The sequence below is a fragment of the Cynocephalus volans genome, chromosome 3 (genome assembly GCF_027409185.1).
Source record: "Cynocephalus volans isolate mCynVol1 chromosome 3, mCynVol1.pri, whole genome shotgun sequence".
NCBI classification, from domain to species: Eukaryota; Metazoa; Chordata; class Mammalia; order Dermoptera; family Cynocephalidae; genus Cynocephalus; species Cynocephalus volans.
The window spans coordinates 148,792,887-148,819,145 of NC_084462.1; the positions used below are offsets into that span (position 1 = coordinate 148,792,887).

The following is a 26,259-nucleotide window of genomic DNA, read 5'->3' on the forward strand; positions in this document are numbered from 1 at the left end:
TGGAGTAAAGAATTAAATATAAACCCTGAAACAATAAAACTTCTTAAAGAAAACATAGGAGAGACACTTCAGGAAATAGGATTGGACAGGGACTTCATGAATACGACCCCAAGAGCACGGGCAACCAAAGGAAAAATAAACAAATGGGATTATATCAAACTAAAGAGCTTCTGCATAGCAAAATAAACAGTTAACAGAGTTAAAAGACAACCAACAGAGTGGGAGAAAATATTTGCAAAATATACATCTGACAAAGGATTAATATCCAGAATATACAAGGAACTCAAACAACTTTACAAGAAGAATACAAGCAACCCTATTAAAAAATGGGCAAAAGAGCTAAGTAGGCATTTCTCTAAGGAAGATATGCAAATGGCCAACAGACATATGAAAAAATGCTCAACATCACTCAGCATTAGGAAATGCAAATCACAACTACACTGAGATACCATCTCACCCCAGTTAGGATGGCTAAAATCCAAAAGACTCTGAACAACAAATGCTGGCGAGGTTGCGGAGAAAAAGGAACTCTCATACGTTGTTGGTGGGACTGCAAAATGGTGCAGCCTCTATGGAAAATGGTATGGAGGTTCCTCAAACAATTGCAGATAGATCTACCATACGACCCAGCTATCCCACTGTTGGGAATATACCCAGAGGAATGGAAATCATCAAGTCGAAGGTATACGTGTTCCCCAATGTTCATCGCAGCACTCTTTACAATAGCCAAGAGTTGGAACCAGCCCAAATGTCCATCATCGGATGAGTGGATACGGAAAATGTGGTACATCTACACAATGGAATACTACTCAGCTATAAAAACGAATGAAATACTGCCATTTACAACAACATGGATGGACCTTGAGAGAATTATATTAAGTGAAACAAGTCAGGCACAGAAAGAGAAATACCACATGTTCTCACTTATTGGTGGGAGCTAAAAATAAATAAATAAATTCACACACACACACACAAAAAAAAAAAAACGGGGGGGAGGGGGGAGACATAACAACTATAATTCCTTGAAGTTGATACGACAAGCAAACAGAAAGGACATTGTTGGGAGGGAGGGGGGAGAGGGAGGAGGGAGGGAGCTTTCAGTAATGGGCCACTATAATCAACCACATTGTATATCGACAAAATAAAATTAAGAATAAAAATAAAAATGGGCAAAGGACTTGAACAGACATTTCTTAAAGATATATAAATGGCCAGGAGGCATGTGAAAAAATGCTCAGTGTCACAAATTATCAGGAAAATACAAATCAAAACCATGAGATACCACTTCATCAATAAGATGGCTGCTATTTAAAATAAATAAATAAATGTTGATTAGAGTAGGGAGAAATTGGAACCCCTGTGCACTGTTGCTGGGATTGTGAAATGGTGTGATTGCTATGGAAAATAGTATGGAGTTTCCTCAAAAAATTAAAAATGGAACTACCATATAATCTAGCCATCCCACTTCTGGTATATATCCAAAAGAATTGAAAACAGGATTTCAAAGAGATATTTGTATACCCATGTTAATTGCTGCATTATTCACAATAGATAAGATGTGGAAATAATCTAACTGTCCATCAACAGATGAATGGATAAACAATGTGATACACACACACACACACACACACACACACATACACACACACCAGAATATTATTCAGCCTTTAAAAGGAAGGAAATTTTGTCACATGCTACAACATGGATGAACCTTGAAGACATTATACTAAGCAAAGTAAGTCAATAACAAAAAGACAAATTTTTCACGATTCCATTTATGTGACATATAAAGTAATCAAACTCATAGAAACAAAGTAAAATGGTGGTTGCCAGGGACTGGGGGGAAAGATGAAATGGAGAATTGTTCAATGGGTATAAAATTTCATTCACACTAGATGAAAAAGTTCTAGAGTTCTGTTGTACAATAATATGTATATAGTTAACAATACTGTTAAACTGTTAAAATAATATAAATACTTAAAAATTGGTAAGAGGGTTACAAAAAAAGAAATGCAAGTGGATTAAGCATTAGAAAAACTAAAAAAAAAAGTCAAGTTAATTATCATGGAATTCATCCTGGAATGGACATATATTGTCCTTCATATAGACTCGTTTTTATTATGTGTACTTTTACCATCCTATGTGTAATAAGTGGAAATTACTGATTATTATTATTAGATCCACCACCTATATACTAATGACTGTCAAATTTAGGCCTGATTTCTCTCCCAAGCTCCAGACTCCCCTTGCTGTTACATACTGGAATCACCCCTTGATGTCCTACTGACATCTCACATTTCTCTCGTCAGAAACCATAATTAGAGTCCTTCCCTCCACATTGTTCCTGTATTGTTCTTTTAGGCAATGACACGCCCACCTACTCTTAACAGTAACTAACTTGAAATCTCACCATGATGTTTATCATTTCTTTCCCCAAAGCATAGTCATACAGTCATAGAACCCTTGGTTTTGGCTCTTCTAAATATCCTTTTCCCCATTTGTATTGTAATAGTTGAGGCCTTCTTCATAATTCATTTTTAGGATTGCAGTAGCATACTAACTGCTCCGCCTGTCTTTAGTTGCTCTCCCTTCCAAAGTACTATTAGTCAAGTATTACCTTTTAAAATACATGTCACTTCTGTAGTGAAAATCTTGAATGGTTCTCCATTTTCTATAGTACTAAGCCTCTTCAAAATTTGTCCTTAACTGAATTGACCGGGCTTATGCCTTATATTTCATCTTCTCCACCTCCAACCTCTAACTACATTGGGCAATTCCTCATTCTCTAAACGTATTTTCAAATCTCTATGATTGTGTTCATTCTGTTTCTCCAGTTTAAAATGTTCCTCCAGTTTTTCTCATTGTCTAAATCCTATCTCAATTTGTCACTTTCTCTGTGAAGCCTTACACAGTTTGTACCATCAGAATTACTTTCTTTTCTTTGTTACACATAGTATTTTGTTTTTAACCTTAAAACATAGGCATATACATACTTTTTTTCCCCTTAAAACACAGCCTGATTTGTGTGTTCCATGAAAGACCAAGAGGTAGGAATTTTATCTTATTTCAACATCACTCCTATGCTTAACACAGTGCCTTATACAGAGAAGGTATTCAATTCATATTAACTAAATGAAGTTGAAGGAAAAAAAGTTACCCTACTGTGGTAAGGGAGGAAGCACACAAGACTAAAAATCAGGAGACCTGACCTTTTAATTTTGAATTACTATCTATTTAGAGATGCAGTTTTGAGCAAATCTTTTAACCTTTCTATGGTAGAATTTGTTGTCTACAAGAAATCTTCATGAGTGTCATTCCCATGCTTAATAATGATTTTGCTTACATGATTAAGTTATGTGAATGGTCTCCCACTGGCTTACATGATAAAGTTCAAACTCTAAAGCCCAGCATTCAGTGGCCTTTATAGTCTGCTTTTAGTCCCTTTTCTAGCCTTAATCCCACTGATCCCCAAGAAAAACCCAGTGTTCTAGCCTGATGTCTGCATTCTTCTTCTGTGTCCCTTCTCTCCTTGGCTGCTGTATCATTCAGGGTCCTGGCAGGAGACAGATGGTACACTCAAACTGGATAATGGAGGAGTTTTAATGAAGGAGCTAGTTAAAACAGAGTGGTTAGAGCTAAAGCAAAACAAGAGAAGGTAAAGAACTTTGGAGATAGCAACATTTGGGAATTGTCTCCCCCTAAACCTCAAGAATCCAGGAAAGCGAGTAGTTATGTGAAAAGACTCGCAGCTATTGGAGCTTCCTCACAGAATCAGCGGGCTTCGGTAGAGGAACATAACCACTGCCAACCAGCAGACAGAGGGCCAAAGGAATTATACCTTTTATATACTCTTCTGCTCTCCATTCTCCTGCAACTGCCTCCTATTGGCTGAACTCAAGTAGAAGCCACAGAAAGAGGGATACTATTGATCCTGTCCATAAATGCTAGCCTCTTATGGCACAGAGTAGAATGGAGAGTGATATGGATCTTCCAGATGGAGAAAATCCAGCTCAGCTGCTTTATTTAAATTGTTCTCCCTACCTGAATGTAAGTCTATTTAGCTCAGATTAAGGTTCTTTTTTTTTTTTTAAACACAGTAGCATTTTAATACTCCAACCACAAACCAGAAGATAAAGAAATAAAGCAAGCAAGCTCATTTATAATAGTAACCTCCCCCCAAAAATAACAAATGATAGTCTTTTAAACAAAACCATTCTTCGTAAAGTAACTACCAATTTGTACAGTGAACTTTACACATTTTTACCCAAGCTAATTCTTAGAGCTACCCTATGAGGTAAGCACTATTATTTCCTTTTTCAAATGAAGAATATGTGACTTAGGAAGTTAAACAACTTGGCCTAAACCATTTTGATATCCTGTAAATACAGGGAAAAAATGTTCTTTCATATTTAAAAGAGCGCATTCAGGCTCAGATTAAGGTTCTAATTGAAAATAGTATTTATGGTGAGCTAACCATGCTCCAGACTTTGTGATACACAGATTGAGGAGGAGGAGTAAGGGAATAAGGGAAAGAAGAAGCTGGAAAAGTTACCAGATCTTGACCTCCAATTGGCCATATAATTTTTGTAGTTGGACCTCCTCTAAGTGCCATGCTAATGGGTTTGGACTTTATTTTAAAGGCCAATAAAAGAATTTAAACATACAAGTGATAAGGTCGATTTGAACTTTTCAAAGAACATTTGCTACTATGTGGAAAATGGCTTGAGTCTAGGCAAGATCAGAAACAGGAGTCTGATGACAGCATGAAATAAATCTGAAGCAACAGAAGTAGAAAAACATAGCAGGATTTTTGAAATATTAAGAAGCAGAACTGATAGGATTTAGAACTGGATGTGGAAGGGAAGGGAGTCATAAGGTACTATGAATTACAGTACCCTTATACTGATAAGACCAATACCTTATCTTCATAGTCTTGAAGATAAGCAAGTATTTGCTGGTTGGACCAGAAAGAGGTCAGTTGATACAGATACATGAAAAAAATCATGCTGTGTAATGGAAGTAATTAAGTTTTCTATACTGGAGTAAGAGTATATGTAAAACTATAGAGAGATGAAGTTGAAGAGAAAGGCCAGATCATCATTCTAGGTCATCTGAACTTCATCCCTAGAGCAGAAAGAAGCTTTGATGGTTAAAAATACAATTAAACCAGATGCTTTTGAGAAATTACCTACAACCCCCAGAATTTGGACCATGACTTCGGAAGATATTGACTAGGATTGACTAAGAAAATAAAAAAGCATTGATTAGATTTTTTAAATAATAAAGTATCATTATCAAATCTGAATAATACAGAAAAGTAGAAAGAAAAGTCACTCACATTCCTACTACTTAAAGACAACTACTACTAACACATAAAATTATTTCCTTGAATATATACTATATTTTTCAATATATATATTGTATTATTTATTTTACTACTTACAGTTATAATCACACTACAATTTATACTTTTTTTTTAAACTGTAGCACTCACATCAGCAGAATTAGTTGTGAAATTAATCCCACTTTTTAGGCCTTTAGAAAGACCTAGATCATATTCATTGTCCCCAAAATATAGAAGAACTAACTACATAGTTTTAATCTACCTATGTGCAGAATAACTTAAAAACTAGATTTCTCTTTCACCAATGACACTGACTCAGTCTTCACATTTGGGAAAGACTGCCTCATTCTCAACGATCCACCTGTTCTAAGATTTCCTTTCCCAACAATACAAATTAATGTATACTATGTGCCTAAAGATCATGTTTAACACAATTTACGCCTTACAAAAGATATTGACCAAAATTTACTTTTTTATTAGTCTGTCAGTGGTGTTAATATTTAGAGTGGGCTTTCTGGAAGTTGAAGCCTTGTGTGCTTATATCTAATCACATGAAAAACAACACCATGTAGGGTGACTAAGGTTAAGTGAGGGAAATGCAGCTTTTATGATCTGATAAAATACCTTTAACTGCAAAGAAGACTTTGAACTTCTCTTGGTGTATTTTCCCAGGGCATTATAGACACTAATTAGTTAATGCTTAGAAAGGGCTTTAAATGGTACTCGTCAGGTTCCACTACTAGAGATATACTAACTTATAATTTCTAAAGAAAAATTACTTTTTCTCTACTTTTTAGACAGTATTTAGAACAAGGGCTTGCTGAAATGATGAAATTCTAATTTTGCATTTTTATACCAATGGCATTTACAATGAAAATACTCCAAATGGAGACTGACCAAAAATATATAGATATTTACACTTGTAATAATGCTTCTGAAATTATATCCCGACAGCCTCTCTCTTTGGGGGGATGAGAATTCTGTCAGGCTTTTGGATTTTAAGGGTTTGATGAAAGGGCAGCATAACAAAGCAAGCTTAGAGTTCAGAGACCCAAAAAAGGGGTACCAAACCAGAAATCAGACAGCAGGATGGTAATGAACCAAGGGATTCCAGATCAGATAATATACAAGTTCTGAAGTTTATGTTCCTGAACCAGAATGACAGCAAAGGGTGATTACCTATAGAGTAAGCAAAGAGGAGAAAGATCTTATGAAAGAGGAGTGTAGTATAGAGAAAGATCGTGTCTGAGAGCTGGTTTTTTGCCATAGTGTCTCTAACCAGTACTCACAGTTAAAGGGCAAGAACCCAGGGATCCTGATCTGCGGCTCTTCCTCAAGTGCCCTTAGCCCTTAAGAACACATTGAAAACACCTGTTGATCATCTGCAGTCAAGTCAAGACTTTAATTCTGATATTTATAGCTTTTTAAATTTTATCCTTTTTTAGTGTTATTTTAGTGAATCTATTGTGTCATATCTTCTAATATTTTATTTTTTCACTTTATCTTTTTATGCAATTTTCTCTCAGCTAATTTTGTCTATTTACTTTTAATATTGTATTTTTAGCTTACTTATATGTGGCAAATTGGAAATAAAGGCAAAAGGAAGACAGCTATAAAGACAGTTCAAACCAGATCATAGAAAATGAATTATTTTTTCCTCCTTTGGCGTTAGAATTTTTGTATAAATAACGTCCTGAGCTCAAAAATAATTAGTTTCATGATGACTGGACCTTAACTAAAAGTGATTATTATATTTTCTTATTCTCTTTTTCTTTTACCTCCTAAATTAACTTTTTTTTTTCTTTTTGTAGCTGGCTGGCACTAAATTGACTATTACTGCTTTTTAACACGTAGGGAAAAGAGAGGAAAAACCTAGATTTTAGTCTATTGGTAACAGATGCTTGCAATTTTTTTTAAATGGACAATTCTAGTAAATAGAATACTGAGATTATTGACCAAAATAATGTTTGAAGTTGTATATAGTGTTAAAAATTCAGCCCATCTTCTTTGTCAATCTGTATAATCTAGACTGTACTGTGTGCACAGCATCTTTAGGCCTTGAGGTTAAAACACTTTTTATCAAAGAGCTGATAATCTAGTTAAGAAAACGTATATATAAGTAAGTATATTGTAATTACTGTGAGATATGTGGTTAATGTCATATGCAATAAAAATCCTAAAACAGTATTTTTCAGTGCCTCAGCGCAGATAAAAATGGAAGGGTCATGCATTATTTCATAAAGGAGGGGACTATTAAAGTTTTTTGTTTTGTTTTGTTTTGAAATAATTTTAAACTTCAGAAATGTTATAAAAATAGTACTTCTCTACCAATGTTAACATTTTGCCACATTTGCTTTATAATTTCTCTGTGTAATAAAATACATAATTTCCTAAACTGCTTGTGATAAATTATAGAGATTATGTTTATTTACCCCTAAACACTTCAGTGTGTATTTCTTTTCCCCAAAAAAAAACAAAAAAGGGGGGGGGGTTACTAAAAGACATTCTCTTACAACCACAGTACAATTATGAAAATCAGAAAAGGAACATCACCACAATACTATTATGTAATCTTGTTCAAATTACATTTGCCAGTTTTTCTTATAATAGTCTCTATATCAAAAAAATTTTCTTTTCTTCTGATCTGCGATCCAGTCCAGAACCATGCATTACGTTTAGCTATTATGTCTCTTTAGACTCCTTTACTCTAGAACAATTCTTCAGGTTTTTCTTTGTCTTTCATGGCTTGGTATTTTTGAAGAGTATAGGTCAGTTATTTTGTACAATGTCCCTCAAATTTCGATTTTTCTGATGTTTCCAAATGGTTCCATTCAGGTTATACATTTTGTCAGGAATACCTCAAATGTGATGTTGTATCCTTCTCAGTGCATCATATCAGGAGGCCCATGATGTCAGTTGTCCTATTAACTTTGATCACTTGGCTAAGGGGGTGTCTGCCAGGTTTCACCACTGTGAAATTACTATTTTTGCTTTGTAGTTAATAAATATCTGTGGAAGTATACTTTGAGACCACATAAATATGTTATTTTTCTTGAAGCTTTCACCTTCTATTTTTAGCATTAATTGATGATTTTTGCCTAAACCAATTGTTACAATGATGGTTACCAAGTGGTGATTTTCTAATTTCAACATTTCTTCACTTATCAGTTCACATTCTGTTGTAAGAATTTTTTAAAATCATTTCCATATTTATATTAGTATATGTTCATGGATTATTATTTTTATCTTATTAAGTAGATTAAAATCTGTTACTTTCCTAATTTATTTTGATGGTCAAGTTGTACTGGATTTGGTCAAAGGAACCCTCTTCAAGCTTGCTCCAAGATCCTTTTCACATATTACTGTCATTATTTGAGTACTTTCTTACAGAAAAAAGTTGTAAGGGAAGAGTGGTCATTTCCCAGGAAAACAAAAAGAATGATAGAAAAGTTATTCTAGGCAGAGAGGACATCATATGTTATGGTAGGAGAACATGAAATAGTATGCTGTGTTCTGATATTTACAATATTATCAATTTTCTAAGTGATGGAGTAATGAGGAATGAGGATGCAAAGGAGGAAAGGAAGGGTTTCAAATACTATTCTAAGGAATTGAAATTTTATCCTGTGAGTGATAGTGAACTATTGATATAAATTATAGAGCTAACATTCTGTGACAGCAGTGCCCTGTTTTAGCATCTTGATGAACAGAAATCCCAGATATACTTTAATATTTTTTATTCAGCCCTAAAAAATTCAGCCATGCTTTTTTAAGGTTTCATCAGAAATGCTATGAGGCTCATTATCTTGAATAAACAAGTAGAAAAACTTGTAAAACTATTCTGTTGAAGACAATATGAGAAATTGTTTTCAGATGTGCAAAGTGCCCTGTAGCCCTGGGCCTACGAACTCTACCATTGCCAGTGTTTCCCTAAAGCTTTGGAACCAATTTCTCTTAATTGGAGAGATTTATATGAAAGATTAAATGATTTGTATGTGAACCACACATTCTTTGAATTACCAAAGCCCCTACCTATTTAAGCTGAATGTATTACTATTGTCTTCACTCTTTAAGTTTCCTAAGAAAGCTATTCATTATCTCTGGTGTTTTGCTGTTCAGAAAGATCCCGGAAGTAGAAATACAAGGGATTCAAGTTACAAATACTATGTGAAATCGAGAAAACAATATTAATAGGGACAGAACAAGTATCTTCCTTGAGAGTTTCAGTATATCTAAAGAATGAATAATGATTTACTCTTCAGGTAGTTTAGGGAACTCTTTTACTGATTGTTTTGAAGAACAAAGTTTTTTCCTGAGGTTTTGAGTTTAATCAAGAAGAACCTGCATGAACATCTTGTTCCTTATATATTCTGTTCTGTGATCCGAAAGCATCTTTTCTTCATTTACTTTTAATTTAAAAAATGCATTTTTAAACCAAGATGAAACTTTATATATTAAGAATTGGCAGTTTTAAAAGGATGCATTTCAAGTGCGAAAAGTAATTTCATTGGAATAAACAGCTCCATTTCAAAATGGTCATGCCACAAGAAAAAGGTTACCGCTACATAACAAAGATCCTTATTGTTACTCTACTCAATAGAAAGGAATCCATTTGTACTTTCTGTGCTCTTTTGAAGGCTTTCTACATTATAGACACTGCCGGTAGTATTTAGCCATGTCTTTGGTGATGGCAATCCTGAGTGAACCCATATTCTTTTTGCACTGAGTTCTTATATAGTTGTTTTGGTGAGTATAGCTGTTGCATTGAAGATAGGAAATCTCAGTAGTATTTTGAGTACTTTCCCTGTAAAGATTTTGAACTAAAATATAGTCAACCCCATCTAGACTGAACTAGAAAATATAAAAGAGGTCAGTTAAATTTTACTAATGGAAACCTAGGCTTATTAGAGAAACCTCTAGCACCAATTTGTGGCCACTTTAGAGTAGCTTTAATCCTACAAATCCACTTCAGAAAATTAAACCCATTGTACAGGAATGCTGTCGATTCAGATGTTATAATATTCAACCTGTCACTCTTAGTTCAGACAGCTACTAGTGGGGAAGATGTCTAGACTCGCTCCCCTACCTTTGCTCCCATTCCCATATAAGGATCCCATATCTTAAAAGCACTTTGTAGTTTATTTTTGCCAAATTAGCTAGCCTGCCTATAAAATATAGGTAACCATACATCACAAAGTAATTTACTATTGTAAATTAAAATAAATATTCCCTGAACACTATGATCTTCTGAGTAGGACTTGTGTTTCATGTTTGATTTGTTTTGTTTTGTAGTATGGATGAGTTTAATGGAGCTAATGCCCTCACAGATTCCATTTGTGACCACTGTATTCATTTATAACACAGCTATCAGAGTATATTTGTGGCCACGAAATAGTTTTTGCTTTATAGGAAACTATTTTCTCTATCAAAAAACCAAACTTCCTTTTCATTATAACCTTCTTGCCTTTTAAAAAATTTCTTATTCCTTCCTTTCCTATTTCTGCCTGAATGGATTTTATGGACCACTGGCTGCTAAGGCTATAACTCATTTTAACTTCAAGAAGCAAAAGTACGTGCAATTTTTCCTCTCAATTTTTTTCTCTTCTATCAGACATCTGTGCTTTACTCAGAATCAACAAGAGAGGTAGGATGTGAGAGAGAACATTTTTTGATCCTTTTTCCTGCTGACTGAGTTTTCTAATGGCCCAAGAGAGTAAGAAGTGCTTTGGGGTTGTAACTTACAAAATAAGAAGAGTCAAAGACAACTATTCTTAAGTTTTATGAAGCTTTCATTTTGAAGCTCCTTGTAAATCATTAGTTTCAGTATCAGAAATTTGTAGAAATTGTGTTTCTTTTTCAAAGGGAAACACAAAAAAGGAAACAACTATTTGCTTACCAGATTTACTTTGGAAATGCATGCCTTCTAAGAATGGGCTGCCCCTATGCCAACCCTTGGGAGGCCTCATAAGAGACTCTGAGCTGTACATTTGAGTGTTGTGCATTCTTATCCTGGAACTCCAGCTACCAGTACCTCTCTGTGTATGTCCCTGGAACTTTCCATGGAGCATTGTTTGTACACTTTTGATTTGAAAATGGGAGCACTAGATCATGTAGATCAATGGTTTTCAAACTTATTTTAACTACAATATTTTGTTAAATGAAATCTCATATGGACACATAATCATCCTGCATGTGGTGAGGAATACAACAGAACTGGGTGTACTAGTGGTACTATTTAGTCATTCCTTTTATTTAAAAAGAGCAGCTTTTTGTCTGTTTCATTCATTTTATTCTTGTGTAGAGAAAGTAAGTGACAAATACTGGTTTTCTCATATTTATCAGATCAAGTTAACCCTTTTTTACTGGTAAAGTAGCTGACTGTTTATACTGTGTGTTTTGGGATTGGTCATGAATAGGAAGAACCCTTTTGATGCATTAAAGGTGCTCAATAAATATTTGTTGAACACACACACACACACACACACACACACACACACACACACACACACACACACACACACACACACACACACACACACACACACACACACACACACACACACACACACACACACACACACACACACACACACACACACACACACACACACACACACACACACACACACACACCCCAGTACCTGCTAATGTGCCAGAGAATTAAAATACTCCTCTTTTGAGACATTCCTTTCAGTTAATTTATTATATATCCCAAAGGCCCTGGGTTAACATGCAAATAGTTTATTCAGAGAGCAGTATTAACCCATTAGTATCAAAGTATATTAATTAGTTCAATTTAACCACCCCACAGGGTAAAATATTTAAAAACATCATGTTGTACACCATAAATATATATAATTTTTGTCAATTAGATAATAAATTTAAAGTTAAAATAAAATGTTTATACTATAGGTCTATAAAAAAAAGTGTGAATTATTTATCCAGTGTGGTAGTCACATTGTGACACAGAGTTTATAATATTCAAGTTCTTAGAGAAGTAAAAGGAAAGAACAGAAAGCACCACTTTGCTTTTCGCTTCCCAGCTTTGGACTTTGTTTAAAAAATGTGCCATTCACTCATGCCTCAAGTATTTACTGAGTACCTACTATAGGTATAAAGAAGGCACTGTTCTAAAAAATGGCAAAGAATACAAAGATTAATAAAATATAGGCTCTGCTTTCAAGGAATTAGCAGTCTACTAACAGAGGTAAAGCAAATATTTAAATATCTATGCATAAGATAGAGAATGGTAGGTGCCAGAAGAGAAGTATAAACAAAGTACAAAATTGTTTTAGAGATGGGAAAGATTTTTCCTGGCTGCTAAATACCCACACTGCAATTTCAAAAAAAAAATCAAAGAAGTAACTAATCTCTATGGTTAGAGAACTGTCAAGTGGTTTACTTTTCTCCTTTTCTTGTTATTTATGTATTTACATGCCTTTTCTTTCTACTGGGTTGTAATTTTCTTTATGGCAGGATATATCTTACATCTACCAAGTCCCTAACTGTACCTGGTCCATAAAATGCACTTGATAAGTATTTGTTGAATATATATGTGTATCACTAACAATCAAACTTGTTTTCTAGTAAGAAAACCCATTTTATTTGATTTTATTTTATTTTTGTTGGAATTTATATATTTGGTTTTATTTGGTATATACCACTATGACCTTAGTGTAGTTGAAATCCGTTACAGGACTTTTTTTTTTTTTTTGATGATTAATCAACTCCACAATGACAATACTGCTGTGGGAGACCAAAGGGTGAAAAAACTGCTATATTTATTTACAGCTTCATATATTGTACACATTTAATCTATATACTGTTACTAACTTATAATGAGAGAACTTTACATAGACAAGAAAATGATGCCCTCTATATTTCTATTCATATTCAGCAATATCATATTATAATAGAATATCAGACAAAGAATACTTAACAAATAAACCCTGTACAATTAAAAACTACTGTTTTCTTCTCAGAAATAAACATATTTTAAAAGGACAGCTTTTATAAGATTGTACATGATTTGCACCATAAAGAAAGTACAGCATATCACAAAAAATTAGATCTGAGACCTGTAAAGCTGAATAAAAAGCAGAAGCAGCTACCTCTATCATTCTCTCCAGTTACAGTGGTTGTGACAGTGTGCTTTTATATTTGAAGGACTAGACCAAACCTTAGTAAAGTGAGTTGTAAATAGATTTACATTTTGATTGTAAGTGAATGATAAGTCATTCATAATCCTTTCTTAAGTGTTTACCTACAACTTTGAGTAGAAAAAGTTATTCAAATTTAGCACTAAATAATCTCTAAGGTCCTTCAAGCTTTGAAAATTTCATGATTTTGATTGCTCATGAGGGGAAATGTCATATTAAGGGTATAAACAACTATGTATCTTTTTCATCAGGTACTTATGACAATGTCATTAGTCTTAGAATGGAAACTCTTTGGGGAAGTGCCTTTAAATCAATTCAGAGAACATGTCTGGAGCAGCTCCTGGGGTTGGGTAGAAGTAGTAAATTTAGTAAGATGCAATGACTAGGAACACACAGTCTTCTGAGGGGTATATAATCTTTATGAAGTGGTTAAAGAGATGGGAGCTCATTTACCTCATGTATTAAAAGTCTGAAGGCAGGCAATCCAGGGATTGTACAGCAGCTCAACATTGTCATCAGGGACTCAGACTTTTCTTTTCATGTTTCCGTAATTTATGGGTTTGCATCCTTGTGGTTGAAAAATGGCTACAGCACTTCCTGTTCCAGGTAGAAAGAAGGTGGAAGGGCAAAAACTTTTTCCTCTTAAAGCTTTATCTCTTTATCTTTTTATTTGTAATAGGAAGCCTGCCTCAGGGACTTCTTCCTATATCTTACTGGCCAGAATTATATTATAGGGTCACTGCTTGCTGCAAAATGGCTAGGGAAGAAGAGATTGTGGATAAAAGTTAAGACAGCCAAACAATAGTGTTTGCAATTATTCTTTTTCTGTTTACCCTTTGGGGTATACACTTACTAGGTTCCAAGGAAAAGGCTAAGTTATTTATGCATGAGGATATAGTACTCCAAGAAGTCCCTTTTTGTCATTAAATGCTTTGTTTACCAATTCAACAAATATTTATTTTTTATTGCATAATATGTGCCAGATACTATCCTAGGTATTGGGGATAACAACAGTAAACAAAAAAAGGCAAAGATGCTTCTCTCATGGAGCATAGATTCTACCAAGAAGAAGAAGGCTATGAATAAATAAATATAAATATGCATATTTATATTTATTATAGATACATGTTATAAATATCCATACCTATATGTGTACGTGTGTATACACACACACACACACACACACATACCCATGAAGAAAAGTAAAGTAGGACAAGGGGAATAAAGAGTGATGATAGGTATTATTCCATATAGGGTGTTTAACAAAGGCCTCGATTAGGTAACATTTGAGCAGAGACCTGAAAGAAATGAAGAATGGATAGAGCTATAATATCTAGGGAAGAATGGTCCAAGGAGAGGAAACAGCAAGGGCAAAGACCTTGAGGAGAGATGTATTTTGCATGATCAAGGAAAAGCAAGGAACAAGTACAGCTGGAGCACAGTGAACAAGGAGGGAAATATTAGGAGATGAGAACAGTAGGAGCCATAATATGTTGGGTCCCACAGACCATAGCAAAGATTTTACTGTAATTGAAATGGAAAGTCATTGGAGGTTTGTAAGCAGAGATTAGCGTGATCCAACGTACAATTTAAAAGGATCGCTTTAACTACTGTTCAGAGAATAAATTATAGTGGGAAAAGGGTAGAAACAGGGAAAACAGAAGGCTAGTCGATTTCCCAGGAAATAAATGATGGTTCCAATTATTATAGTAGTAATGTAAGTGGTAAATAATGATCAGATTCTAGATATATTTCAAAGGAAATTTAGATATGGTTCTGACAGAAAGAGAAGAATCAAGGATGTGTCCAAGGTTTTAGCCTAAACTGAAAGAATGGAGTTGCTGAGATGAGAATTGCAAGAGAATAAGACATTGTACAGGTGGGATAGGATGGTAGGGAATCAAGAGTTTGATTTTGGAAATTTTAGGTTTGAGTTGCCTGTTACACATTCAAGTGTGTGTTGGATGATTACAAGTCTGGAAATATACGTTATCTACTAACTATTGGATGAAATACAAATCTAGAGTTGAGGGTACAGATTGACATTGGAGATATAAAATTAGTAGTTTTAGTGTATGGGTGGTTTTAATGCCATGGGACTAGATGAGGTCACACAGAGAGTGGGATAGCTACAACTCTTGCCCCATGAGTTTTTTCAGAGGAAAGAAAATTTCGTATGAAATCCTAAATAAATGAAAGTTTGGGAACTTCATTTTACTGTCTAGTTCATTACGTGTACAAAGTGTAGTATAGTGGTTAAGGACACGAACTCTGAAGCCATGGCCACCTAGGTTTGAATCCTGGCTCTTCAGTTACAAGCTCTGTGATTTAGGCAAAGATATATAGTATCTCTAAATCTCTTTTTTTCCTCATCTGTAAATAAGGATAATGATGGTTGCTCACCATGAGGTTGTTGTGAAGGTTAGTGAGTTAATTTAGAACAGTGCCTTAACACATAGTAAGTGCTCAAAAAGGATTAGCCAATATCATCATTAAATTCCGTCAGGTTTTGACAGGTGATGTAATATTACTAACTTGATTTAATGTTCTACCAGAGCAGGCTATATTTTGGAAACAGGAGAAATAACTTCTCACTTGGTAATCATCATTTGGGGACATTTGAAATTGGGAGTTGTTGATATTTGTAAGTCATTCCTACTTTTTAATTAGTGTTTCAGCATCATATTCTCAGTTATTTATCTTCTGTTTAGGTCACAGTGCTGTCGATATCACAAAGGTGGCTAGAAGACATCGCATGTCTCCTTTTCCTCTGACATCTATGGACAAAGCCTTTATCACAGTCCTGGAGATGACTCCGGTGCTTGGGACAGAAATCATCAATTACCGAGGTAATTATATTTACCCATTGCCCTTTCTTCATTTTTCTCCAAGTGACATTCATATAACATTAATGCACAGTTTTCCCAAAAGAGAAGGGTTATTAACCATTATCACAATTACCATCATTCTTTTTGTTTCTCATTTCTATTCAAGTGTAGTATCAGCCTCAACATTGTACAGAGTAAAATACCCATAATGCTGTCCTTTTATGAAAAAAAGGAAAAAAATCAACTGTTTTCTGCTTTTTATCAAAATACCAATACTCTAAGCTAAAGAGAGGGGCTAACAGCACTGAGTGAGGAAAAGAGTTAACTCTGAGTCTGATGTCTTTTCTTCAGATATGGGAGATAACTAATGGGTCTTGTATTCACTTTTTTTGGTGGGGGGGAACATGTATTTAAATGTAAAATGTAAAAAATACATTAATTTATCCATGCATGGGTCAGTCTGATCTCAGTTTTTCTGTTTCATCTATCTTCTCATTTTCTGCTACATGTCTAGTAGCACACTGAGAGCAGCTTGTAAAAAGACAATGGAAAGATAGTATTCTCTGATGTTTCAGTTTTTAATCAACAACTTCCATTTCTAAAAATTCAGCATAGGAATTGTATTTAGACATCTAGTGCTTCAGCATCGAAATTGTATTTAGACATCTAGTGCCAACAGAACCAGGCTCCTGAGAACTTCCAGCCAATAAAGCTTATGGTACACTCCCAACCCCCCAGAAAAGAAGTTGTATTTAGTGCAATCTGAGTAAAATATAGTTTCTTAATTATTGTTGTCACATGGATAGAAACAAAAGCATTAATTTTATAAATAAAGGATAGGTTGACTCAGGGTTAGCTTTTTTCCTCATTCAGTGCTAATAGCCCTTTCTTTAATTTAGAGTATTAGTGTTTTGATAAAAAACCAGAAAACAGTAGATTTTATAGAATCATAAAATATTCAAACAGCAATGAACGTTAGAGATCATCTATACAGATATCCTAATTTTTCTGCAAGGAAACTCAAACACAAAACAGCAGAAAAGGAATAGGAATGAGGTCTCAAGACTTACACTATTTCTTTTACTTCATGATCATGCTCTCCTTTGAGCATTAAAATATTAAGAAATAATGGTATCTAACATAACAAAATATGTTGGAAGACCTAAAATAAGTAAAGTATTAGATGCCAGGATTTAGCTCTTTGGTCACTGACCTTACTTAGATAAAAATTGTGTTTCTACAGTTTGCACTTATCCTACCTCTTTAGCTCACATTCTTTTAGATATATATATCAGTAGGCTTAAACCTTTTCTTTTGTTTTCATTTTACTCCCATTAGAGGAAATAAAGATTAAAAAACTCACTAGAGTAGAGAAATTGTCAGGAATTAACCGTGATTTCAGTAATCAATTTTAATGAAGTAGTTTTCTTTATTATTAAATGCAGAACATTCAGATATTTATTGGTATCAATCAAAACCAAGACATTTTCAGAAAATAAGAATGTAAACTTAGGTTGTAAAAAGAATTTAATACATCGCCTATTGTAAAAATATATTAATCATCCCTGGTCTTTTATAATTTAAGAGGAGTTTCCCTTAACATTAGTTCTTAGAAAAATCTCACTGTGTTTTCCAAGTCACATTTAAACAGAAATTTCAGTTCTTTCAAGGAAAAGAAAATTGGAAATGGCAATTTCCTTTTTCCTCTAGAAAAAATAAAAATGCTGTCAGATGTATCCCCTTTTTCCTTCATGTGCTTGTTTCCCCTTCATTTGTTCATCCAGTTATTACTTAGAAGTAAGCAAACTCTGTGGATGGTTAACTTCTTTGGCAAGTGTTTCCACCCACTTGAAAAATTCCAAAAAAAAATTATAATGAGGTTTGCATTCAATCTTTGAGTTGGATCAAACTCAAGTTTTTTAATTTATTCATTTTATTTATTTATTTATTTATTTATTTATTTATTTATTTATTTATTTATTTATTTATTGTAACATAGTTGATTGTACATAACCTTGAGCTACAAAGATAAATATCATTACCTGTGTGCCATATGTGATGCTCAAATCAGGATAATTAGTATATTCAACATTATACAATGTAATCATTTTTCATGTTAATTGACACGTATTGATTGTACAAATTTATGGGGTACAAAGTTATATTTCAATACAATGTATAATGCATTTCAATACATTATATAAAATTATATTTTATACAATGTGTGGTGATCAAATCAGGGTAATTAGCATATTCATCATCACAAAAATGTATTCTTTGTGATGAGAGCAAAAATTAGAACACTTAAATTTGCATATCATCTTGCACATGGGGCCATGCTAATCTTCTCTGTCTCATTCCAATTTTAGTATATGTGCTGCTGAAGCAAGCACCAAACTCAATTTTTAATGCAAAAGAGTACTGTAATTAGACCTCGTAGGGACTTTAGTTAGGTGTTTAGAAAACATCATATATAAAAACCCAATTCAATTTGTTCAACAAATATTTATTAAATATCTATAAATGCAGGTACTACATTAAGTCCTGTATATATAAAAATGAATAAAAATAAAACTCCTGCCCCATGGATCTTATGGTATAATGTAGAAAAGAGATAGGTAAACAATGTGGCATTTGTCTCCTTTACTGGCTCTTTAGTAGGTTTGCCTTCCTTTGTCAATTCCTTGAATTAAACTTTCTTTAGAGTTTTTTTCTTTGGCCCTTTTCACATCTTGTACATTCAGTTCAGATGACCTCATGCATGCCAGTGGTTTCAATTACCACCTGTAAAGTGATTTTTAAATCTGTATCACTGCCCAGAACTTGCCTGAGCTCCAAACTCATATTCCAAATGTATTACATATCTGCTGCTAGTAAATTTCATATGACAAGTACTAAACTTATTTTTTCTGCCTCTATAATACTTGTTTCTTCTATATCCTGTTGAATCCATCCTTTGTTCTCCATCTCCACTGCTATTGCTATTGTTTTACTTTAGGTCTCTATTTTTAACTCCCTGTATTATTGTAACAGGCTCCCCTCCCCCAGTCAATATCCTCCCAATCAATCCTCCAATTTGATGAAAAGGAATCTGTTCAAATGGCAAATTTGTTATTAACACTCCCTACATACAGCTCTTCAGTAGTCCTCCCCATAACCTCAAGATAAAAATCCAAACTCCTTGACGTGTCATATAAGGACTTCTGTAATCTAATTTCTCCTAATTTTTTTCAGTTTATTCTCTTATCTCATCATCAGAACTTGGTTCTCTGTAAACCTGACATGATGTTTCTTACCACTTATTCTCTCTTATCTCTGAGAAGGTTCAACAGTAATCCCAGAAAACTAAGGATATAATACGTACAGAAATGCTGAAAGTGATTGCTGTGAAGGTTATAGATATAGGGTAAATCTATGAAGGAATTTCAAAGTATGGTACATGAAATACTTCAAATGTGAATAGTAAGAGGGTAACTTAGAGATCAAGTAGTCTTTCTTATATTAAAGACAAGGGAACTAAAGAACTGCAATAATGTTCTTAAAGTTAGACAAATGTTTATGATTAAAACAACTGGAACCCAGGAGTCTTAACTGCCAGGCTGATGTTCCTTTCACTATAGCACACTGCATCTCAAATCAATATGAAAATTATTCTTCTAAGGCAAGTGCCTAGATGTGCATGCACTGTAAAGTGTTTTTTGTTTCTTTCTTTCTTCATTTATCTGTTTTTGCTAATGATGAATTTTCTATTGTCTCTGATCTGTACTTAGCGTATCTATTTTCAGCTCCTATCTGCAAGCAAGGCTTTTTAGGAGCAAGTTCTCCTCTAGTATAAATAGCTTTCTTTTGGTTTCTTAGGAGAGGCATACCTAGCATAACAATGGATAATAATATCTGTAAGACAACCATTTATCATTGGTAAAATGCATGACACGAATAAATTACAACTTCACACTTGTATGGTACTAGCTACTATATGGCAGATTAAAATATTCTGGCACCGTTCCCTGAAATTCTCAATCTTTTTCAGTTAGCAGTGGAAAAACTATGAGCTTTCAATATTTTGTAAACTTTATTTTAGATTACAAGCTCTGAGCTTTCTTATTTAAGATTACATAATCAAAGACTTCAGCATCTCTGACCTGATAGGTTGTTTTCTGCAAAAGGCTTGAGCATTTATTGTCAAAGAACCTTTAAACTTTACTGTTGGAGCTCAGTTTGAAGCAGTGAAGTATCTCTTTTAAAATACTGACCATAGCACAGAGGCACGTGTTCCTGTCTCTCACTTCTAGCTAGTTAGCTGCCTGAAGATAGGCAGCTGTCAGAAGCAGAGATTCCCTGCTCTCTAGAAGAAATTCAGAAGCTCCTGATTCTGAGCAGTAGGAAGTCTTCACCAACATTGTTCACAAGTCATGCTTGGAATTTATTAACTCCTCCTGATGTTTCAGGGGCTGTCAGAGAATAGGGAAAAGGAATTAAAGTACACTAGAAGGAGCTTTGCCATCAGACACTTTATTTTGTTCTACCTTTTACTTGCTGAGTGAGCTTGGACAAGCTACATAACCTTTCTGAGTCTTATCTCCCTCCTATGCAAAATGGAAATAATATCTACCCAATACAGGGCTGTCTGGCTAGGCTAAGGCCTGGAATCCTCACAGCGCCAATTGTCTAGCTCTTAATCCTGTTCATGACGCCAATTGTAAAGCTAGGTTACCACACCAGTTGTCAGGCTCTTTTACCTGTTGGTAATCCTGCACCAACTGGGCCAATTGTTGAGCTTGGGCTGGGTCTGGAGCTCCCAGACCCCTCAAGCCCGTTCACAGACTAGGTCACAACCCTTCATATGCCAGGCTGGGTCACCAGACCCCTTACACACAGGTCTATGAGCTAGGTAACTGGCCAAAAGGTCCTTGGAGCCATAGGTTGGAAAGCATGGCTGTGCCGGGCGATGCCCAAGGCAGATACCCACCAGCCTGCTTCACTAAAACTATCTCTCTCTCTCTCTCTCTCTCTCCTCCTCCCCCTCCCCCCTCCCCCCTCCTTCCCTCCCTCTCTCTCTCTCTCTCTCTCTCTCTCTCTCTCTAAAGAACACGCGAATAGCAACAAAACTGAAAAGTTAAATTGGCATGCATGTGCACTAACTCCACACACACACACACACACACACACACAATTTGCTTACAAAGGATGCTGAACCACACCCAACTGGACACGAGGCGAGGGCCCTGTCTAAACTATTCTGTTTTCCCCAACAAGGGCTATTGTGGAATACTGTTAAAGGAGATAACATATATAAATTATCTAGCTTCCACTAAGCTGCTGTATTTGGAATTTAGTAACTGGTTTACTTCTCTCCATTCTCCCTACATGGGGATTCTAAGATCATAGCTCCAGGATATTCTCTTGTAGATTACAGAGAATCAAAGCTAGAATTCCTTGGCTCAGCTCCATTTGGTGGTTCACATTAACAATCTCTGGATCCAGTATACATTTTCATGTAATCAGCTTTACATTCCACCTACCCAGTCATTCAAGCATGTGCTCCCTCTCTCATTAGAAAACTTAATTAAACAGCAGTTTTCATTGTTTTTCTATTTACCTCTGGTTGATTTTTACAAAATTGAAGGAAAGAACTGAAATAGTTATTTAAATATTTCAAATGAAAGCATATATTTTTATTATTCAAATTACTGCCTCCAGTTTCTACCTCTGGTCCAGTAATCTCTTCAACTAGAATGATCCTATCTACTTGCAAATATCTCCTGGAATATTAATCTGTGCCATCATTTTCTGTATATTTTTCCATTTTACTATGAATGTGGCCAATTGAATTCATTCATAATTTCCTTCAGGTATTCTTATCACTTTAGACTTTTTAGTCCATGAACTTCATTACACCTATAAAATATGCACCTCTTATTAGATCCTTCTCTTTCTGCGTCTTATTACATCATAATCTTTGTACTTCTCCCTTCCTTCTTCAAATATGAATATCTCATTAAACCCCTCTCTATATATATACATTTGTGATATGGTTGTATGAATAATCACAACTTATAAGTAATCATAATATTCTTCATATCCAAATTTTATTATATTCCCAATTAGCTCTCTGTATATGTGCTTTCAGATGGTTTTTTTCCCCCAGTGGGTACCACAATATGTACTTTTACCACAGTACTCACTAAGTCCTCTTGTGTAAGGAGATTATTTTTTTAGTTATATAACTGAGTAAAATTAACTTATTCACATAGGAATCAGGCCTCTAACCTTGACTTAATTGCCCTGTGTCACAACCAGGTAGACTAATCCTAACCTTTTCATACTTCATTCCATTCATACCATTATATATTTCCATATATATCTTCTCTTCTTTAACAATAAACCATATTATAAATGTATCTCTAAGCAATTTTGATAGAAAATAATTTATACTTCATCAAAAAAGTAAGGGGGAATTAATTTTCAATAGGACTTTTTAAAAAAATAATTTATACGGCTTTTATTGAATATATCTATGGCTAAAACAAGATAATCTTTAAGTATAATTAGTTTTTTTTATTCTTTTTGGGTACCTCATTATGTTTCACATTTTCAATATACATGTCTTATTTATTTGGTATAGTTTATTTAGCAATCTTTTTATTTAGTGTCTATTTTGAAGTACTGTAGTGTATATTAATAGGATTAAGTTAGGATTCAGAGTACAAGCAATGGAAAAAAATATTTCTGTTAAAATGGAAAAAAGATCAAAATTTTCTAGGAAAGAATAGCATCAAAATACCTTATTTCTGCACTGATGAAAATGTCTGAGAAGGGTCCCAGATTTTTAGAAGTAATAACTAATTCCTGCCCATCCTAACAATTATATTGGTAGAATTATGAAAATTAGTGCCAGTGAAAAGAAACACGCTTAAGTGGCAATAAAGGATTTACCAGTACCAGCAAGAGAATTAACAAAAATGAAAACTTGGTAATAGCTTTTTAAGTTTGAATTGATTGACTTTCCCATTAGAGCATTCAGTGGTTACTTTTTTGACTGTTTTCCTAAGTAAAGACTTTGCAACTCCTGGCAAACTGTTAGCTCACCCCAAGCAGCATGGGCTGAGTGCCAGGGAAATCCAAATCTTCTTCGTATTTAATTGTGAGACAAAAGCATAAGAAAATCAGAGACATGTTCTATTATAATCAACAATATTCTTTGTAATGTGTCCGAATGTGTATAAGAATGGAATAGATTTGCAATAATTTTTAAAGTTCTAACTCAATTTTCCAAAAAGAATTTATTAAATATGTTTTTAAATCTTGTTACTTTATCTATAAACTCTTTTTCTGCAGAATCCCAATCTCCTCGATTAACTTCCTAAAAAAATATTAACTATTAACATTTTGTCTTGTCATTTGGATATAACACTGAATAATTTGGTGATACTATTGCTACTCTGTGACTATAATACCTTACTAATTTCCTTACTTGATATTAGTAATGTGGAAATAAGCCACCAGTATTTCTTCAAAGTCAATATCATAGTTGGTATATTGGTATGTATTTCTTCTTAAATCTCATCTAGGAGCTGTGTTTTATAATACATTTTAATTTTTTTTCTTTTTACAAAATATTTCTGATAAATTAACCTTTTCTTTTTTCTTTTTTTTTTTTTCTTTTAATTACAGCCTTGGTAATATCCAATCAGTAAAGTAATAGGACAATCAGTGTTGGAAAAGATAGGAATTACTTTTAGAATACTAGGATACATGGTTCAAATTTACAGAAATTATAAGGAAGTACTTTTTTTCCTGTGGAGCATATAACAGTTTATAGGACAGTGATTGAGAGATTACCATTAAAGAAGACTTTAAATTATTCAAACTCCAGAATCAACATTTTGTTTATTTGCACCAAATTCTGACCAACAAATTCACCCCTTGTACATAATTGCTACCTATTTGTCAGTGACACCCTATTCATTTGACCTGGGTGTGGCAAGGTTTCCATTATTAAGTACTGAGTACGGAAAGGAGTGAGTACTTGCTCTAGGTTAATGTATTTTCTGAGAATTCAGTGACATTTTAGATATTTTTATTTTTTTTTTATTTTTGTGTGTGTGTAACAGATGCTTTATTTAATTTTTTAATGAACACATAGTTGTACATATTTATGGGCTACAAGTGACCTTTTGATATATGGATACTATGTGTAATGATCAAATCAGGGTAATTGGCATATCCATTACCTCAAACATTTATCATTTCTTTGTGTTGGGAACATTCAAAATCCTCTCTTCTAGCTATTTTGAAATATACAATAAATTATTGTTAACTATAGTCACCTACTGTGCTATGGAACTTATTTCTCCTATGTAACTGCAATTTTATACCCATTAACTAACCTCTTCCTATCTCCCCCTCTTCCCTACCCTTTCTGGCCTCTGGTAACCACAATTCTACTCTTTACTTCTATGTGATCACTTTTTTAGCTCCCACAGATAAATGAGAACATGTGGTATTTGTCTTTCTGTGCCTGGCTTATTTCACTTAACATAATACCCTCCAGGGTCATCCATGTTGCCGCAAGTAATAGGATTTCATTATTTTTTATGGCTGTATAATATTCCATTGTGTATATATACCACATTTTCTTTATCCATTCATCAACTGATGAACACTTAGGTTGACTCCATATACTGGCTATTGTGAATAGTGCTGCAGTAAACATGGAAGTGTAAATATCTCTTAACATTCTGATTTCCTTTCCTTCAGATATATACCCATTAGTGGGATTGCTGGATCAGGTGGTTAGAGTGTGGTGCTGATAACACCAAAGTCCAGGATTCAATCCCTGCACTGAACAGCCACCAAAAAAAAAAAAAAAAACCCAAAAAAGTTTTAAATTTAAATTTTTTTTTTAAAAGATGACAGGTAAGGGGATCCTAACCCTTGACTTGGTGTTGTCAGCACCACGACCTCCCAAGTGAGCCAACCGGCCATCCCCATACAGGGATCCGAGCCCGTGGCCTTGGTGTCACCAGCACCACACTCCCCCAAGTGAGTCATGAGCTGGCCCTTTAAATTTAAATTTTGATAAATTCCAGTATATTTATTTTTTCTTTCATTGCTTATGTTTTTGATGTCATATCTAGGAATCTATTGCCAAATCCACTATCATAGAGATTTTCCCTTATGTTTTCTTCTAAGTGTTTTGTGGTTTAAACTCTTATATTAGGGCCGGTCCGTGGCTCACTTGGGAGAGTGTTAGATATTTTTAAAACTATTATTTCCCCTAAAAAATACATCTTTCATTTTAATGAAATTAAATGCTTTTTATAGTTACACAGCTATTATTATAAAAGCTTAATATTTAGCGCATAGAAGTGAATATATGTAACACATATGTAAGTCGTGGCAATAAAGTAAGCATCCTAACCCAACTTAAGAACTAATTCATTACCACTTCCATTGCATCTTTTTATATTGCTAAATTATGACTTATTCATTTCTGGTAATCATTACATTTGTATTTATTCCAAATTCTATAAGCTTGCATAAAGCTTGTTTTGTTTTATGGCATCAGAGCTGTTATGCTTTCCCTTACTCATCACATTGGCAGGTAATGAATATACTTAGATGGGAAAATACAAATGCACAAAACAATAGTACTTTGAACAAGCTTTGTATTTTATAAGCATAGGAATTTTATTGTATCATTTCACAAACATGACTTCTGGAATAACTATACATTAATTAATGTACTATTTTCACCAAAGGAGATCTTCACCCCTAAATCATTCATCCTTTCTCAGTTTATACATATGTAAAGTCTGTAATACATAAGTAAGACCCATAATGCACCAAAATTTTGTCTAGTTAGTCTTTCAAATGAAGATATGGGGAATAAATTATATTGGGATAGGCTTGAGAGCATCTACCA

General features: G+C 34.1%; 1 protein-coding gene and 1 non-coding gene across 5 annotated transcripts in view; one reads left to right on the forward strand and one right to left on the reverse strand.

Annotated features, from left to right (window-relative positions):
- Positions 1–26,259, forward strand: part of GPHN (gephyrin) — a 562,178-nt gene that overhangs the window by 423,779 nt on the left and 112,140 nt on the right. For all 4 annotated transcript variants that reach the window (XM_063088486.1, XM_063088482.1, XM_063088484.1 and 1 more), the window contains one exon: positions 16,215–16,352. In XM_063088486.1, coding sequence (XP_062944556.1) covers positions 16,215–16,352 — 138 coding nt within the window. The remainder of the gene's footprint in view (positions 1–16,214; positions 16,353–26,259) is intronic.
- LOC134374200 (U6 spliceosomal RNA) lies at positions 18,622–18,724 on the reverse strand. The gene has a single exon (XR_010023073.1). It is a non-coding gene; the product is annotated as a U6 spliceosomal RNA (small nuclear RNA).